General features: G+C 35.3%; 1 protein-coding gene across 9 annotated transcripts; it reads right to left on the bottom strand.

Annotated features, from left to right (window-relative positions):
• Positions 1 to 8,023: 8,023 nt before the first annotated feature.
• Positions 8,024 to 10,952, bottom strand: LOC136230695 (probable phosphoribosylformylglycinamidine synthase, chloroplastic/mitochondrial). 9 transcript variants are annotated; one of them, XR_010689497.1, is made up of 7 exons: positions 10,477 to 10,952; positions 10,337 to 10,386; positions 9,702 to 9,807; positions 9,405 to 9,499; positions 8,534 to 8,649; positions 8,379 to 8,448; positions 8,024 to 8,287 (listed from the first exon to the last, which is right to left on the bottom strand). XR_010689497.1 is itself a non-coding variant. In XM_066019857.1 (5 exons), exons 1-5 carry the CDS (start codon positions 10,489 to 10,491, stop codon positions 8,637 to 8,639), a joined length of 279 nt encoding a protein of 92 aa, XP_065875929.1. In that variant the 5' UTR covers positions 10,492 to 10,952; the 3' UTR covers positions 8,024 to 8,636. The 9 variants fall into 9 exon arrangements, 1 of the variants encoding a protein (XP_065875929.1); XR_010689498.1 differs by having other exon boundaries at positions 8,024 to 8,256; XR_010689503.1 differs by having other exon boundaries at positions 8,379 to 8,649; positions 9,405 to 9,512.
• Between the last annotated feature and the right edge of the window lie 7,307 nt (positions 10,953 to 18,259).

Here is an 18,259-nt window from a genome sequence, read left to right as displayed (position 1 = left end):
CAGAAATTACCTTTTGGGTTGTTATCTAGTTTGTATTACGGTAGAATTCCGAGCATATACAAACAAAATACCCGAACAACAGTCTAAACCCAACTTTAGTGGGTTGAAATGTAACCAAAAATCCAAGTAGTTCACTCCATGCGTTTGGAATAGAGATTGTAACTAGTGTTACAGAATAAAAACCTAAAAATCGAGTTTTCATAATTACAGTATTCAGAAAATGTCAGAAGATCAGAGATGAAGTTCTAAATGTGATTTCACTGATCAACATTTCTCGTGTTTGGTTTTGTGTTTGATTCAATCAAGAACGATTGTCAACTCTCTCTTTTCGCTAAAAATACTTTCTTTCTTTTTTCCTATAAACTCAAAAACTCCCCTCCCCCATTTCCTTCTGGAAGTTTTCTGCCTATTTCTATTGATTTAGGTAGAAATTTGCCTAAGATTCGAAATTAAACTGCTAGAAACCGTCCTCATAGCCAATCGGCTATGGTGGTAGTCGATCGACTACTAAAGTGGGAGAAGTAGTTTCAACCGTTTGTTTGTGTAAAATGATAGAGTTTTAGGATAAAAGACTAGTCGCTGGTCGGCGACGAGTGTAGCCAACCCGCTACCATTTTAAGAAAAATGCAATTTTACAGCTCGACGTCGTGGTTCAGATTCTGACCCGTGATCACATAAGACGTGACGTAGAAAACTACCTACAATAACTATTAGCAGGTAATATAATCTCATCATAAGGGTCGGAAAAAGTTCGTGTTCATAATAGTATTATGTCTTAAATCTTTTTTTTCAAGTAAAATAACCTAATGAGCCATTAAAGTGGAAAAAATATTCATCACCATAGTAAGAAAATTAGGCATAATATAAATAAATCTAGGACAAGTGGTAAAATGAGATTCATGTGCAAGAACATGTGCAACCTCATTAGCTTATCACATCAAAATTTGACCAAAAAGTCATTTTAGAGAAGTTATCGACAGTTGTTGATTAAATCACTAGATTCAGTCTGATCCTTGTTAGAAGAGAGTTTCACATTAACAACTAGTTTGGCATCTGATTCAAACACAACTCTTTGGTAACCGATCTCTAGGACCCAAATGATAGCTTCCAAAAGTCCAACAACATCACACTCCTAAACAAATGGAATCCCCACAATCTTAGAAGTTCGAGTGGCGATGAAGTGACCAGAACAGTCTTGTAAAACTGCACCAGTACATGCTTGAGACCCATCAATGAAAATAGTAGCGTCAATGTTGCATTTCTACGAACGAGCAAGGGGATACCATAAAATACAAGAAGTAGCAGGCGAGGGGATAAAGGAACCTTGTTTGAGTTATTGTGCCTTTAGTTAGTCGTAGAGGAAATTCATCATCGAGAATACATCCCATGACGGGGATGCAACGAGTTGTTGCTAGATGGAATTATTCTGCTGCCTCTAAATACCCCATAACAGCATTCAAAACTTACCCGAGATCAACTTATAAGAATCTAACAACACGATGAACATCAAGGATGAGAAATAATCAGCACAGCTAGGGGAATCCAGTATGGGGGCACTGGGGGCAGTTGCCCCCACTGACATTTGTATTTTTTTAAAAACTCAGGTATTAATTTTGAAGTTTTAGAGTTTTGCCACCATTCATTAATAGAGGTTTAGGGTTTTCTAGTTCTATAATTGAGGATGAAGAATGATTTTAAATTCAATATTTTCTTTTTATTTTTTTAATTCTTTTTTAAAGCAAAACGATGTCGTTTTATTTAATTAGAACTACGTCGTTTTGTTTACAACAAAAATAAAAAATAAAAAGTAAATATTTAAATGTAAAAACTAAATAGGTCCTAAAACAAACCATCGGTCTTTCTTACTCTCTTTAATCTCTTTAGTTCTTCTTCATCAATTTCTCTTTCTTCTTAAGCCTAAATTGAAATCCTTAACCCTAACTAAGATTAAATCAAAATCGGCAGCCAATTCCTCCGTAGTCGGATCGTTGATCGTTGGTCCGGCACTCCATCTCTGATCTTTGCCTCTCTGCTTTGATATTTTTTTGCTCCTACTTGAATTTTGATTTTATATTTCTGCTATTATTTTTACTTGAATTTGAGCTTTGATCTCTGGTTTTCTATAATTATTATTTTTTAGATAAAAATTATTTTAGTAGTATTATTTGCCCCCATGGAGAAGAAATCCTGGATTCGCCCCTGAGCACAGCATGCCTGCAGTTCTATCAAAGACTGTTAGAAATATGGGATCACAAACATAAAATAGGGACGTGATTAATCACTGTCCTTAAGGAAATATTAGCCCCCACTATCAATTGCTATTGGGTTTCTGACTAAGTTTCCTCTAGGATTTCCCTAACATAAAATTAATGATAGCAATTTCACTAATTTCCCTATGAACGTATTTGAATAATTAAAACAGTAAGTGAAAAGGTATGAAGGATTGAAGATATTTATAGCCAAAAAACTGGTTGTCAAAATACAGATGTCTCCAGACAATACAGATGTCTCCAGACATATAGATGTCTCTAGACATACAGATGTCTCTAGATAATACAGATGTCTCTTAGACAAAATAAAATACAGATTTCCTTCTTATTCTTTCCATGTGGAATTTCCACAACACCAATATTAAAGACTAATATCTAACAATCCCCCACTTAGGCTTTATGTATTGGTGTTTAAATAAATCTCATTAGAGTTATACATAAATGTCGGTATCTTGCGATTTGGACCTCCACTTAGTGTAACACTTCAAGGAAAAACGAAACTAATGGCGGCTTGCCGCTTTTGAGCCATAATCCCTTTTGTTATACCGGAAGTATCACACACATAACTTCTATATAAACGTACGTTCATAGAAATGGTAGCACTATTATGGCCATGCGCTCATCCTAGACTTCATGGACAATTATAAAAGTAGACCACACTTTCATTAGGAGCGGCACCACTCCTTCTGTCCATATATGTGAAGTTCAAATACAACATATGAAGCTTCATTAAGAGTCTAGGACTCACCCTAATAATCATATACTATATAATTTATTATTATAGTTAGTATATCAATCAGTTATCAACAACTTGTTTTTACCACATTGAACCTTTACATAGTGATAATATCAATCAGTCTAGCTTCAGACCATAAATCACTAGTACAGAAATGCTTACTTGTGTCGCACTTTTTCAGGTTGTTGTGTCGCACTTTTTCAGGTTGTTGTGTCGCACTTTTGTGCGACACAACAGGGGTGCGACACAAGAACTTTGCATCGCTCTTGAGAGCGACACAAGCTAATCATCTGTTGTGTCTAGGGCTGGGCATTTGGACTGAAGATACTGGACTGGACCGAATATCCGAATCAAAATATCCGAAACTGGACTGAACTGTTGACTTTTTTTAAAGAACCGGACTGAACCGGACCGTTGACTTTTTGTTAAAGAACTGGACCGAACTGGACCGAAATTATCCGAAACTGGACTGATAACCGAATTGGATTGAATTGGACCGAACTGGATTGAAAAAACCGATAATTTATTGACATAAAATTTATCATTTCAAATTTTATTATTAATTTTATATTTTATAAATGATTAAATGGATAGCATAATAAAAGGTTCTACAATTTGAGGATTATTCAGTTAATGGGCTTCAAATTCGGTTGGCCTAATGATTAAACCCAATGCAATTCAAAATCAACCCCAAATAAAACCCAAATCTAACCTAACTCTAATTATATATATCCTAAGCAACCCTCACTATTTTCTACGCCTCCCTATTTTCTCTGTGACTTTCACTTCCAGAAAAACGTACTTCCGCCGCTCCTAGGTCGAGTCTGAATTTCACTTCCAGACCTTATCCTTCTACTCTCGTGGTCGTCGTCCCTTCAATTCGGCGGCTAGTCATGGCCAGGAAGAAGCTTCAAGTCTCCTATGTTTGTTAGTGTGATTTTCAATTTCAGATCGAGTCCCTCTCCTCTAGTGGCTGTTCCCTTTAATCAGGCGATTAATCATGGCCAGTAAGAAGCTTTATGTCTCCTACGTTTCTGATAAGCTCTAGGAGTGTAGGAAAAAGAAAAGCACAGTACAGAGCTGCGGTCTCTTCAAATCGGTGGAAAAAGCTATAGATTCAATAAAACTCAGTAGGTAACCTTTCTATCTTTTAAGTTTGATGTAATTATCAATTAATGTTTGGTGCCTCAGTTTGTTAGATGTAGTGGTGAAATTGAAAAATAATTTTGTTATGCAAAGCTGAATATGAGTTACAGAGATGACCATAATTTATATTTCTGCTGATGTAATGGGTTTATACTTTTTGCTTCAAGATTCAAGTGGGTTCGATGAATTGTATACATGCCTCGTATAAATTTAGGCCGACCTTATATTTTAGCTTCTCAATTGCATTTTATTCTATGATAAGAAAAGTAGTCAGGAGCCATGATTTAGGCCGAACTTATTCCCTGTTTCTAAGAGCTCTGCTGCCTTGTTGCTGTAACTAATGCATTGCCCATTGACCATTGAACTTGTGCCTAGCTCACTACTTTTATAAATGAGGTACCTGGAGCCATGATTCTGCAAAATTAACCATGAAATAATATGACTGTCTATTGATGACTGTCCATGCTTTTGTAAGTTAGTTTTCTCTACTTCTGCATGTTTTTATTTTCTTTGTTCCTGTTTTTTTCCTGGATTAGTTTGCATTAAAACTCGACATTTTGGATTGGTCCTTTAAAGCAATTAGGTGTATGAAGAAGACCAGGTGCTAGTATCTGTCATTTTTTGTTCTTTTTTATTTCACAGATGATTCAAGTTGAAATCTCTATTTTTTGTTTTGACCGTCTGTCTGTTTTGTATAGTTACTACATAATTCAATTTGAACAATTGTTTTTTGGGATATTGGTTTAGTAATTTTTTTGAACTAATGTTTTTGTAATTTAATGAAGGAAAATGTCTTCTTCGGGCATCAAGCGGAAATCAACGTGTGATAGTTCATCAACAAATAGTGTTAAATTTAACTCTATGCTACCACCCCGACCACAATCACATGCTGATAGTACTAGCATCAGTGGACCAAATAACATTGTTGGCTCTTCTCCATCTCAAAAAGGTGATGCATCTCTTTCTCAAGAAGATAGCAAAACTAGATCTTTTGTGTGGGAACATTTTACAAAGCTTCGTGATTCACAAGGAGAGTTAACTGGTAGAGTAATTTGTATTTGGTGTCATGGAAATTATCAAGGAATAAGTGGGAAAGGCACTTCAAGTCTATGGAAACATTTGAGAGAATCTTGTAAAAAATTTCCACATAAAGAAGATTTGACTGAAGCACAAAAAAATAAAGATAAAACTCAGCCAATTTTAGTATTTAACAAACCAAATGATAGTAAGAAAGCAAAATTGGTTTGCCATAGTTTTGATCAGGAGCGTTGTAGAAGAGATTTGGTTAGAATGATTGTAATAGATGAATTGCCATTTAGGACTGTTGAAAAACATGGGTTTAGAGATTTTTGTGCTAACAATCTTCCAGAATTCAAAATCCCTTCAAGGAGAACTATCACTAGGGATTGTTTTTCTTTGTTTAACAAAGAGAAAATGAAATTGAAACTTTTAATCAAATCCCAATGTCAAAGAGTATCTTTCACTACAGATACTTGGACAAGTCTCCAAAATGTGTCATACATGTGTTTAACTGCTCATTTTGTTGATAGTGAATGGTGTGTGCAAAAGAAAATTTTGAATTTCTGTGTGGTAGAAAGTCATAAAGGGATTCATCTTGCTAATGCTATTAGTTCTTGCATGGAAGAGTGGGGATTGACTAGGATAATGTGCATAACTGTTGATAATGCTTCAGCTAATGATGTTGCAGTTGAACAATTGAAGAAAAAATTGATTAAAAAAAATGCACTTGTGTTGGATGGAGTTTCTTTTCATATGAGATGTTGTTCTCATATTCTTAATTTGATAGTCAAAGATGGTCTTCAACTAGTTGATGAATCAATCAAAAGAATAAGAGCTTCAGTTAAATACATTCGTAATAGCCCACAGAGACTTGCTACCTTCAAACGTTGTTGTGAGTCATCAAACATTAAGTATACAAAAGCATTATGTTTGGATTGTCCTACTAGATGGAACAGTACTTATTTGATGTTGGATGTTGCATTAGGATATCAAAAGGCATTTGACAAGTTAGAAGATCTTGATAAGAAATATGCAGAGGAATTTGTGAATGATATTCTTGTTGAGAGTGATTGGGTGAATATTAGGAATCTATGTAGGTTTTTGAAAAGGTTTTATGACATAACTTGCAAATTATCTGGCTCATCATACTCTACATCTAGCCTTTATTTTCCCGAGGTGATGAAAATTCTCAAGGATATAACATTATGCCAAAATAGTAAAAATTCTTCTTTGAAACACATGGGAATTCAGATGCGAGCAAAATTTGATAAATATTGGGGTTCTATTGACACAATGAATATGATGCTTTTTGTAGCAGTAGTTTTAGATCCAAGGTATAAAATGAAATATTTGATGGCGAAATATATTGAATTTTATAGCGAGAATGATGCTAATGAGTTGGTGGCACGAGTTACAAAGATTATTATTACATTGTTAGATGAATATAAGGTAAAAGATGTGGATTTTGGAGCACAAATTTCTAGGTTTGATGAAGTGGATGATGACATTGATGATGATATTGATGATTACTTTTTGGATGTCGATAAAAATAATGTGGTAACGGAGGGAGATTGGGATAGATATGTCAATGAGTTACCTGAGAAATATGTAGTTGATTTTGACCTTCTAGCGTGGTGGAAGGTTAATGCTATAAGGTATCCAGCTTTATCTCAAGTTGCTAAAGATGTTTTTGCAATCCAATGTTCTACTGTGGCTTCCGAATCTACATTTAGCACGAGCGGTAGAACTTTAGATCAATTTAGGAGTTCTTTAACTCCTATTACTGCTGCGGTGTTGATTTGTTGTCAAGATTGGCTAAGAACCTCGACTCTAGCGTTCAAATATGAAGAACTTGATGATCTCGAAGCTGTTGAACAAGGTAATATTTCCTTAAAGAATTTATTTTTGTTTATTTATTTTTGTATGAACATGAATTTATTATGTGCATAAGTTATTAGTTATAGATTTTGATAAGAGCTTCAGTTAAAAACGAATTAATTAACCATTTGTCTTCTTTAGGTTATACTGATTACATATTCTGTTATAAAAAAATTACATATTCAGATATATTCTTAGTATGAATTTATTTTTAACTTTGTTCTCTAATTTTGCAGAGATTAGTACTGATCCTGATGTTGCAGCGTCTCTTACATCCATATTTCAATTGGATTGTTGAAGTTTTTCAATGTAACACGAGCACATCGATTTTGTTTGACAATTAATATGTATTGTAAACAAATGTTATTTCATTTGGCTAAAAATTTTTATTTTACTTAAATATTTTTATATTTTTATTTTATAAATTTAATTTTTATTTCATTAGAATATTTATCCGAATAACCGAATAACCGTATTGGATTGAACTGGATTGGACCGGAACCGATCTCCGAATCTCCGAACTGGATTGAACCGAACTTTTTAGTACAATCCAATCTTGGAGATTTAATCTTTCAATCCAAGTTTGGAGATTTCTATTTTGAAATCTCCGAACCACAATCCAATCTTGGAGATTTTTGAATCTCCGGATTGGACCGGACTGTGCCCAGCCCTAGTTGTGTCGCACATGTCACATGCGCGGCACAATAGAGCGATAACTCTTGTGACGCGCTTCTAAAGTGCGCGACACAACATATGATAATTCTTGTGACGCGCTCCACTGGTGCGCGACACAAGCTCCCCGATTAATCTAGTACACTTTGTATCGCTCGTTCCTCACGCGCGACACAAAAGTTTGATATTTTTTAAAAAAAATTTACAAAATTTTCCAGCATCTAGCATAAAATTTATAATCAAAATTTATTTGATTCTACAAGATATTATAAAATATACACATAAAACTACAAGTACCACATTGCATAAATACATACAGAAAAATAGAACAGAAAAATTGTACTTACACATTGTTTACGCAAACATGAGAAATAAATGTATAGATTGAACAACTTGATATATATTTTACTAATAACTCCATCCTACAAAACACATACTTGCAAGTGCTTGAAACAACAGCTCTATGTCCAAGAATATCTATAAGCTCCTCAATCCCAGCCAACTTGTGACATCTATGCCTGTGATGAACTGCAGCTGCTATTTTATAATGCATTTCCATCAGAAACTGCATGATTGCATGAAATGAACAAGAAATCAAAGGGATATTTGAGCAATATCAAATTATAAAAATTTAGTACATAGAATTATATTATCACCATGAAAACTCTATCTAGCCGAAAAATGTTGATATTGTCAAGAACAAAAACGCTTGAGGGACAGTTATCCCTACATTCAATGATAAACAACATTGTATTCACAAAATTAATTCAGAAAGAAGAATATAACAAGTCAAAGAGCGATACGAATGCACCGTATATTTCCAAGAATCCATCAACAACTGTCTGAACAGAACAGCACGTGCTACCACATCTCTTGAAAAGAGAGGGACTCAGAAATAAGGGACAAAATGTGGCTCACAATCGACACCTGCATATACATAGAGAATAGAAAAATTACATTCACATACAAGGAGAAGAAATTTAGTCCATTCTGAAAAGCGAATAAACTAGTACGGATTACAGATCATCTCTCCACATATTATGAATCAAATAAGAATACACAAGAATTTCTAGAAAGATAATAAGAAAGTTCACAACTGGAACCTCAATATATCAAATGTAATAGTGAAATGTGAAAAGAGCTTCTAAAGGCTATAACTAATGTCTCAAAACAGCATAATTTTAACTACAAAAGAGTCACAATTATCAAAAGAGTCACAATTATGATAACAGAAATTATCGCTATATAATCATATAGAAAAAGGCAAGCTTTTTATGACAAGTTTTCTTTGCTCTGCATCGAGGTTTCATTTCTTTCCATGATAAGCTATATGCAGTTCCAAATGTGATTCATCATATATGTACCCATTCATACAGTTTCAGTAATAAGGCTCCTAATTTCTGGAAATAGAAAAATCTTAATTATGCATGTATAGCTTCACCAGCTCCAAAGAGTGTTGGTAAAAAAAATAAATCTTGTCATGCACAAAAAAAAAGGAAAAAAGGAACAAAACACAAGTGTTCCTTCAAAATAACTAGCAGAGCATTTCATAAAACTTGTAATGTACATTATTTGAGAGAATAAATTGAGAAGTTAAGTCACAGAGACACTAAGAAATTGTAATGCGCAAGAAAGGTCAAACTGAGACAGCATTAGAGGACCAAGTTGTAGTAAAAGACAACCTTAGGCCAACTTCAACTATCACAGTCTCCATTCCTTCTTTTCTCTTCTTTCCAAGGAAGCTCTCAGTCCTCAAATTCTCAGGTTGATATGTTTCCTGCAAAAGCCACCTAAGAACCCCAACTTTATCATTTGGAATTTTTGATTGAAGCCCAATATTGAAACACTACTCAATCTGCAATCCAGCAATCTCATTCGAGATTGTTGTTTGAATAGACTTGAGTAGTTCAAGAGTTGCATTCTCTTGTATCAACGGTACACGATAAAAATGCTTTAACTGAGTGGCTCACATTAAGTACCTTAGTTTTGTCATTCATTCCAATATAGTCACATAACTTTTTATCCTCATGAGGTGTTTCCCAGCCCAATGAAGCTGAGTTGTTTCTTCTCGAAATAGTTCCACATCTGCAAAAAAAAAATGATAGCATGAGCTCCATCTAGTGCCCTTTAACATACATCCCAAAATCATTATCAAACAAACAAACAAATAACAAGCTATATTACATGATCATCAGCTGATCAGCTACATATAAACCATACAATATCATAGAAGAACATCAAACCTAGAAGAAAAAAGTTAATAACTAAATTTTAAACTGTCCATTGAAGGACCTATAAAGAGCTGTTGGACTTGATTTGGATTCTCAAAACCCAATAACTCATAATTTTCCATGACTTCTCTTTCTACTGCTTGCATATGGTCTTTCAACACAAAACACGATATAGCCCTGTTATACAAAATCTGATCCTGCAAGAGTCAGTAGTATCTTTCAAGTAAATACCATAGGGAAAATGCACAATTTCATTAGAGTTTGATGATTGGAGGGTCCTTGGGTTAAAATTAACTTGTTTCAGCCCATTAGGACCATAAAATAGTGTTTGGATTCCAGGGAAACAAGAAAAGGAGATAAATTTCTGGAATAGAGAGAGAGACCTTGGAGGCGTATGACTTGGCTTCTGATAAGGCTCTAATAAAAGGAACGGCTGCATTTTGAAATTAAAGAAATAACTAAATAGAACATCAAATAGCTATAATTTCAGAGAAATCAATCAAAACGGAAACTGGAAGTGAACCTTGAGGGTTTCCATGGAAGGCTAACAAACGAGGCTTGTCACACCCCAGAAACAACAGCTCTAGGCTTTGATTGACAACTCAATGCAACACCTCTTCCAGCAGATACACCTAGTGGAGACCTATGATTTTGAAGTGTGCCCCATAGTAACTGATTTCTCCGATTAGCTGGAAAATCTCTCCTTAAAAACAAACTTTGCCTAGAGGTGCCCTGTTCAAATAAAAATTCCAATTACAACTTACACACACACATATAACATAAAATCTATAAGTTATAAACTAAATGGAAGCAAGATGAAGGTCATGAGAAGAGGAATTTCATAGCGTTGTAGGCAGATCAGGATCAGGATCGACGGGCGGAGGCGGAGGCAGACGACGGGCGGAGGCAGACGACCGACGAGAGAAAAAAGAATCGCCCCTTTTCTTCTTCTTCGTTTGGGTTGGGGGAGATATGGGTTCTGATACAAAATTAGGTCTAATGCGATGTTTTTTACTTTTTCTTTTTTTATTAAGTTATTTAGAAGGCATAAAGCTCATATAGGTCCTTAAATTATACCTTAAAAATCAATTAAGTCCCAAAACTATTAAAATGCCAATTAAGTTCTAACCTATTTTCAAGGTATAATTTAGAGGCCAATATAAACTATATGTCTATTTAAAATTATTGATACAATAAATAAATGATTAAAATCAGAAATTTTTGTAAAGATAACACACTCATTTTGTCACTTTTATAAAAGCGTGTCACAAAGATAACACACTCCTTGTGTCGTTTTGGTAAAGGCGCGTCACAAATTTGCTCTTGTGTCACACTGTAAGATAGGCGATACAAGAAGTAACACGTCTGTGACGCATGCTCTTAAAGCATTTTAATAAATTATAACAATTTGTTAATCTATAGTTTTATACTAATTAATATAGTTATAGCATTATTTTTAATATATTATTATAATTAATTAAATTTTTTTATTTTTAATTAATTTATATGGGATAAGTTTTTAAGTTTATATATATGTACAAGCTATTTGATTTTCATCCTTTTTTAATTCTTTAGTATTTTAAGAAATATGGAAAAAAATAATTATATTCATAGTTCGTATTAGTTGTGTCGCACTTTTAAAAAGGAGCGACACAAAGATAACACACTTCTTGTGTCGCTTTTATAAAAGTGCGTCACAAAGATAACACACTTTTTGTGTCGTTTTGGTAAAGGGGCGTCACAAGCTTGCTCTTGTGTCGCACTGTAAAACATGTGATACAAAAAGTAACTCGTTTGTGACGCACACTCTTCAAGCATGACACAAATGATGACACAGAATACTTTGTTGTGTCGCGTTTACCGAACACGCGACACTAGTTACTCTGTTGTGTCGCTTTCTCTTCAAGCGCGACACAAGAGGTGCGACACAAGTGAGCATTTCTGTACTAGTGAATTTTTAGCAAAATCATAAGGAACAAAAAGGTTCCAACTGTCTTCGATATCCCTGCTGCAGAAAATACATCGATCCAGAACAGACACGCATTTCTTGAGTAAATTAATATGAAGAGGTAAGCATTATCGAAAAATCCACCAAATAAAATAATGTACCTCATAAGGTACATTAGCTCTCTAGATTCTATCACAATCTCCATGAAACTATAAATCATAATTTAGAGCAATTACCTTAATAGGAAGGCGATGGAAACTTTTGACTATGTAAAAACCAGATTTTCTATTATCCCAAGTAATTTATCCACTCTACCAGGACATCTAGGCAGCAACTTTAGAATTTCTTGGACACCACGCTGCTGGAAGACCTCGTCCAATAGTTCCACATCCCATTCTAATGAGTTAGGGATAAAAAGATCTTGAACTCATAAATCCCTTAAATCCTCATTAATTGGCGAAATCTATTTCAAGTTATTGGTATCCCTTAGCCAAGGTTCATTCCATACTTTAAGGGATTCATCGATATCGATCTTCTAGTGAAACCCATCCTTAAGCAATGACTGATATGAAACTTGATTAGTGCCCCCAAATAAGCACTAAATAAATTCCCCTCGAGGGAAATATTTGATTTTAAAGATTCTGCTAGTAAGAGAATTTGGGTCAGACATAAACTATCATCCTTGCTTTCCCAATAGTAATTAAAGGTCATGAAATCTCGAAAATTGAAATCGCTAGCGAATTTAAAGATACATAACTTCTCCTAGTCTAATCAATTAATAGAATGTTGTCCACTTTTTTTGTACCCCGCCAAAAGGAGTTGAGCATCTGCTATAGCTCTTCCGCAATTAAAAATGGAAGGAGAAACATCACCCATACAATACACTAAAATAGCTTGGCCAGTTGTTCCAATCAGTGATGCATGCCCCATTTTATAAAGGTGTGTGCCCTCCACTTCTGAATTTTCTACCAAACATGATCCTTTAGATGGGAAAAAATAGCTCGTTTGTTTCTACCAACCAGTGAAGACAGCCCTAGATACCGACTTGTGTTTATCAGAAACACACCCAAAATAAAGGAGATAGTCAAAGTGATATCGGGGTCAACTTTATTACTACATGGTATCCCCAACTTGTTGAAGTTGACTGCTTGACCATATGTTTGTTCATAAATAAAAAGGAGATGCTTCATAGTGCGACTATCCTCAATTGTAGCTTGAAATAATAAAAAAGCATCATCAATGAATAACAGGTGAGAAATAGAAGGTGCGCCTCTACCAACATGTCACCCCTGAACTAGGCCAGTGGACTCCACATTTTGGATCAAAGTTGATAAGCCTTCAATGCAGAGTGAGAAAAGGTACTAGAATAGGGGATCTCCTTATCTCAAGCCACGCTCTATGGTAATCGGGTCGATCAGTTGATTATTAACACGCACATAGTATTTCACAAAAGTAACACATATTATCACCATATTAACCCACTATAATGAGAAACCCAGTTTAAGCATCATAGCCTATAGATAATCCCAATCGACCTTGTCATGGTCTTACTGATATCGATTTTCAAGGCTTTCCTCTCCCTACTTCTTGTTAACATTCTTCTTCATGCTATGAAATAATTTTATTCATAGTTGGCAAGGGATCTATTAAGTATGACATGATCATATCCATAATGTAAACCAGTAAGAAATTTTATTAATTTCTTTTCATCCCTCAAATCGACTATACTTTTAAAGGCATTGCAATCACATTCAGTAGACGCAGCATATTGGTACTTAGGCAAAGGACGCAACAAATCTATCCCATCCCAAATTATCTTCAAATCAGTGAAATATGAGCAAACAGATGTGATAACAACCCAAATTATTCTTGAATAAGGAATAAGGGAAAATAAATAGAAATAATGGCAAACCATTATTCCTTCTAAAAGAGATATTTATACATGATTAATGTGGAATTAATGATAATTAATGCAGGGGAGAATATGCAAATAATGAGGAAAAGGAAGGAGTCTCTAGCATTATACCACGCCACGTGGACCATGGCGAGATACGCCCGAAGAGAGCGAGTAGTGGAGACCCGCCATAGCTCTCAAGGAGAGCGTACATACGCCTTGACGGATCAAAGAATACGAAAAGGGATATTCATCTTACTGACAGAGTATTATCCCAAGGACCAAAAGGGATATTCACCTTGAGAACGCCGCAAGAAGAACCGGATGGCGGATCTCCACGGTTTAGCTAACCGCCGACTCGGCCATGAAGACCATTAATGAGCTATCAATTAGCTAACCGCCAGGTTAAAGGTAACCAGTAACCGCCAGCTTAAAGGTAACCAGTAACCGCCATTAATGGAGAATTAATGGAGACCTTCTAGTTGCTGAAGGTTACGACTTCCTAGCTATATATAGCCTACATCCCTAGGCTATCAAGGTACACTTTTACTTACCCTTTGTCAATTCAGCTTGCTCTCTTGATCTTCCTTACTGACTTTGGCATCGGAGTGTCCCCGGCCGATCCCAACGGCGCCTCACAGGGAAGTGCTCCGATCAAGGATTTTTCTCCAAGTTATCAATTGGTGCGGTGAAGGTGGATCTCTAACAAACAGAAGATCACAAAATCTTGATTGTATAGAGTTTCACAAAGAACAAAACAATGGAGTCAATAGAATAGAAATCACAATCTCAAACTTTGGCTCAATCAGTACAACAAATCTATCCAAAGATACAGTTTTCCATATATTGGTGGGAAAGAGTTTTCTACATTAAATCTGGAATTTTATGATGAAAAAGATAAGTTTCCTCCCCTTTCTTATTCCATTTTTAATTAAAGAAAATTGAGATCCCTCACTCTGATAAAGTGCTATGAATATCATTACATGTTATTATGATAAATCTAATAAACTGTGAAAGATGAAGTTATAAACACAAATCTTTCATTAAATCTTGCATGCTTACTATGCCCTCATATTTTTATGCATGACAAGTGTAATATGATATTATCATTGAATTAGTACAAACGCATGTATAAGACCCGTAATCTTGGGATTTACAAAAAAAATCATCCATTCAATGTGATTTTGTCATTTGATATCAAAATATCATAAAAGGGCTCATGTAATTACAATTGATTTAGATCTGGTCGGTCTTTTGGATGAACATGCATATAACTATTAGAAGAAATTACAAAAAAAATCATATTTGGTTTTTCCTTGTACAATTCACCATCTATATATGGCTTTTCTCCTATATAGTACTTTTAATATCAGAAATTCATATTTTTGAATATTGTTTTGTCAAACAGTTATTTCATTCCCTTTTTTACAAGGATGTGTCTATTTCATATAAAAACTGTTTATTTGACATTGTTAGAATTTCTGTTACCAACACAAGAGACTTGAAAATATTGAGTCTATTTGTAATTATCCTGTAATTGTCCTTAACTATTAAGACCATTATGGGCTGATGAATTACCAAATTGGATAAACAAAACTTTCATGTCCTGAGCTAACTACAAAATAGTGCAAGTGTCGGTTTCGGATTAGAACATTAATTTATGCAAAATTCTTAGGATATACATGAGAATTCCTTAGAGATTGGAGGATTGTATGTGAAGGTAGGTGAGAGTGGATTTTGAGTAATTTTCCTTACACTCCAAATTGGAGGAGAATCATGGTACATGTATTTTTCTTTCAAAATTACCCTTTCTCTTTTATTTTATTCGTACAAATGAAATAATATAAGAGTAATTTTATATATAACTATATTATTAAATCATCACTTACCTTTCTTTAATTACACCTCATTCAAATGAGGCTTTAATGATCTCTGAATGCCATTAATGTATGGATGCACAATATTAATTGCAAGTAAATAGCAACTATGTAAGATATCTTACCCAATATAGAATGCCATAACTTTTATGACGTTTAAAATAAATATGCTATCTTGGATATTAATGCGCATTGAAATACAAAAGGACATTATTCTTAAACCATTCTCATTATGGTTATTTATTAAGAATTCATTATGATATTCATGTGCAGTAGCAATCTTTATGGTTATGACCGTTATACGTGATATTATTATTAAAACAAGCACGATTAAAATTCTATTATGAATTTGTTTGACATATAATATTTACTCGGTTTTATCCTTTGACTAAGTTCATTCTAGAGTCAGGGACCAATGCGAAGGAATTATTAAGTTGATTCCAAGATGAATTAAAAATTCCATAAAGAGAATTGCATCGTACATGATATTTGCCAACAAGGCAAATGCAAACATTCTTTTGCTATGAAGTATGTTCCATGGATCAAGTCATTGATCCCCAAGGTAAGTGAATATAGCTTTTATGCCTTACCACAATCTTTTAATAATGGACAGAGTATGCCCCACTTCTGGAGTTCTTTCAGTGCTAACCCACAGGTACAAGGGAGTTGCTAATACTACAACCAGTGCAAACACTGATATGAAAAATAAAGCTCAATCCAAAGAAGTGTATATGCAGAGTCACTTCAGAAAAATTCCTTGACTATGTCATTAGCAAAAAAGGTGAAAAGAGCACCTAAATAAAAGCCATGCGAGGAAAAAGGTGAAAAGAGCGCCTAAATGAAAACCCCACAATGGGTGAGAAAGATCCAGAGGTTGAACGGGCGGATCATCGTACTAGAAAGATTGTCAACAAGCATATCAAGGTATAAAACAATTCCTAGCAGAACCACCCTTGATGAGCAGACCAATCTGAAGGGGAGACCTGCATTTGTATCAATCTGTCATGGATAAAGCTATGTGCACCGTGGTTATTCAAGAAGAAGAAGGTCAGCAGTTCTCCATCTATTATGTTAGCAAAATGTTGAAGGATGCAGAGACAAGATATCAGAAGCTAGATAAAATGGCTCCCACGGTTGTGACAACATCCATCCGCGTTAAACCATATCTCCAAGCATAACCTCAACATGATCGAGATCAAGATCAAGAACCGGCTTCACCATCATGATTCAACATTGAACACACGAATGATGAGATTGAAAGGCGAGTGCATGCCGCTCTATATAGACAAGAGAACAATGCAGAAAGGTACGCCATGAAGTTAACATGAATTCGCCATTCACAGCACGGATCCTGGGGTACGAAGCGGACAGAATGTTTAAAGCTTCCAACTTGCCACAATATAAAAGAAAAGATTCAATATAAGCGGGACATTACATATCCCGAACCCAAAGGAGGGGAGCATGTAACCGTTGGAAGAAACGCCACAGCGTACTACAGGTTGGCCACCACATTGGTTGGCCACCACACTGAAGCTTGCTGGGAGCTGGCAAACTAGATAGCTTTGTCCAGAATAACAAATAACAAGATGACAAGCAGAAGACAGATCCCAAAAATAAATTCAAAAGTGTCATTAATGTCATAGCAGATGGACCAGTGTATCAGCCACCCGTGGAAAAAGCAAAAATATCCGCTCTGGATAAAACATCCCTCCATTGCTCCTTTTGCAGAAACAGGTCCAGTAATCTCTCCACATATAGATGCGTTGACAATTGAAGGATGGGAGATGAAATGAAGCGAGTAATGGTAGACACGGGCAGTTCTTGCAATGTCATCACCATAGGTGCATTCGCCAAACTAAAGGTTGATCTGATCCAAATAGAAACAACCATTGTTGACATCATTGGAGTGACGGGTCACACTATCCAGACCAAGGGCCAGAGGTTGAAGCCCTAATTTCCATCCGTCATCTGACAATGTACATTCTCACCAGCAAAGGAGGAGTAATGATTAGCGGGAACCAAAAGGTGGCTAAAGAGACTTATACTCGGCGTCACTATCAATCCGCCCACAATCCAAAGAGGATGAAGGTGAGAAATATTAACTTGTCACTACAGCTTTGGGCGACACAGAAACGCTCCTTATTGCTGATGGAAAGCGGGTGCGGATCGCCAAAGGATTAAAACTTGAGATCAAAGAGGATGTTAAAAAAGTTCTCATTGAGTCTGAAAGCGTATTTACATAGGAGAATGAGATCCCCACAGGAGTAAGCCTAGATGTGATTACTCATAAGTTAAACATCATTGAGGATGCGGTTCTAGTTGCTAAGAAAAGACGGAACCATGGGCCTAAAAATCAGTATTTTTACATATTCTTATATGTGCATTAAACTGTTATAGTATCCTATATTTTATAATTTATTCTTTCTCGCCATACTTCTTATATTCATTTGCCTAGCTTTTAGTGCTGATATACACCCAGTGGCTGGCGAATGAAAAGTTCCACAGGCGGATCAATTACCTCAAAGATAGGACAATTGATCCCATCACGGGCGGATCCCCTTTCCACAAAGATAAGAAGCACAGATCC

Source organism: Euphorbia lathyris, chromosome 5 (genome assembly GCF_963576675.1).
Source record: "Euphorbia lathyris chromosome 5, ddEupLath1.1, whole genome shotgun sequence".
Taxonomy (NCBI): domain Eukaryota; kingdom Viridiplantae; phylum Streptophyta; class Magnoliopsida; order Malpighiales; family Euphorbiaceae; genus Euphorbia; species Euphorbia lathyris.
Note: the sequence above shows the minus strand (reverse complement) of the source record. Positions and strands in the feature narration are given on the sequence as shown.

What these genes read in the sequence shown, in the direction of transcription:
- LOC136230695 (XM_066019857.1), bottom strand. An exon ending in CCAAGTCATACGCCTCCAAG is followed by an intron (nt 9,808 to 10,336) that starts GTCTCTCTCTCT and finishes TTTTTTTTGCAG; the next exon opens with ATGTGGAACTATTTCGAGAA. An exon ending in GAATGAATGACAAAACTAAG is followed by an intron (nt 9,500 to 9,701) that starts GTACTTAATGTG and finishes TGGCTTTTGCAG; the next exon opens with GAAACATATCAACCTGAGAA.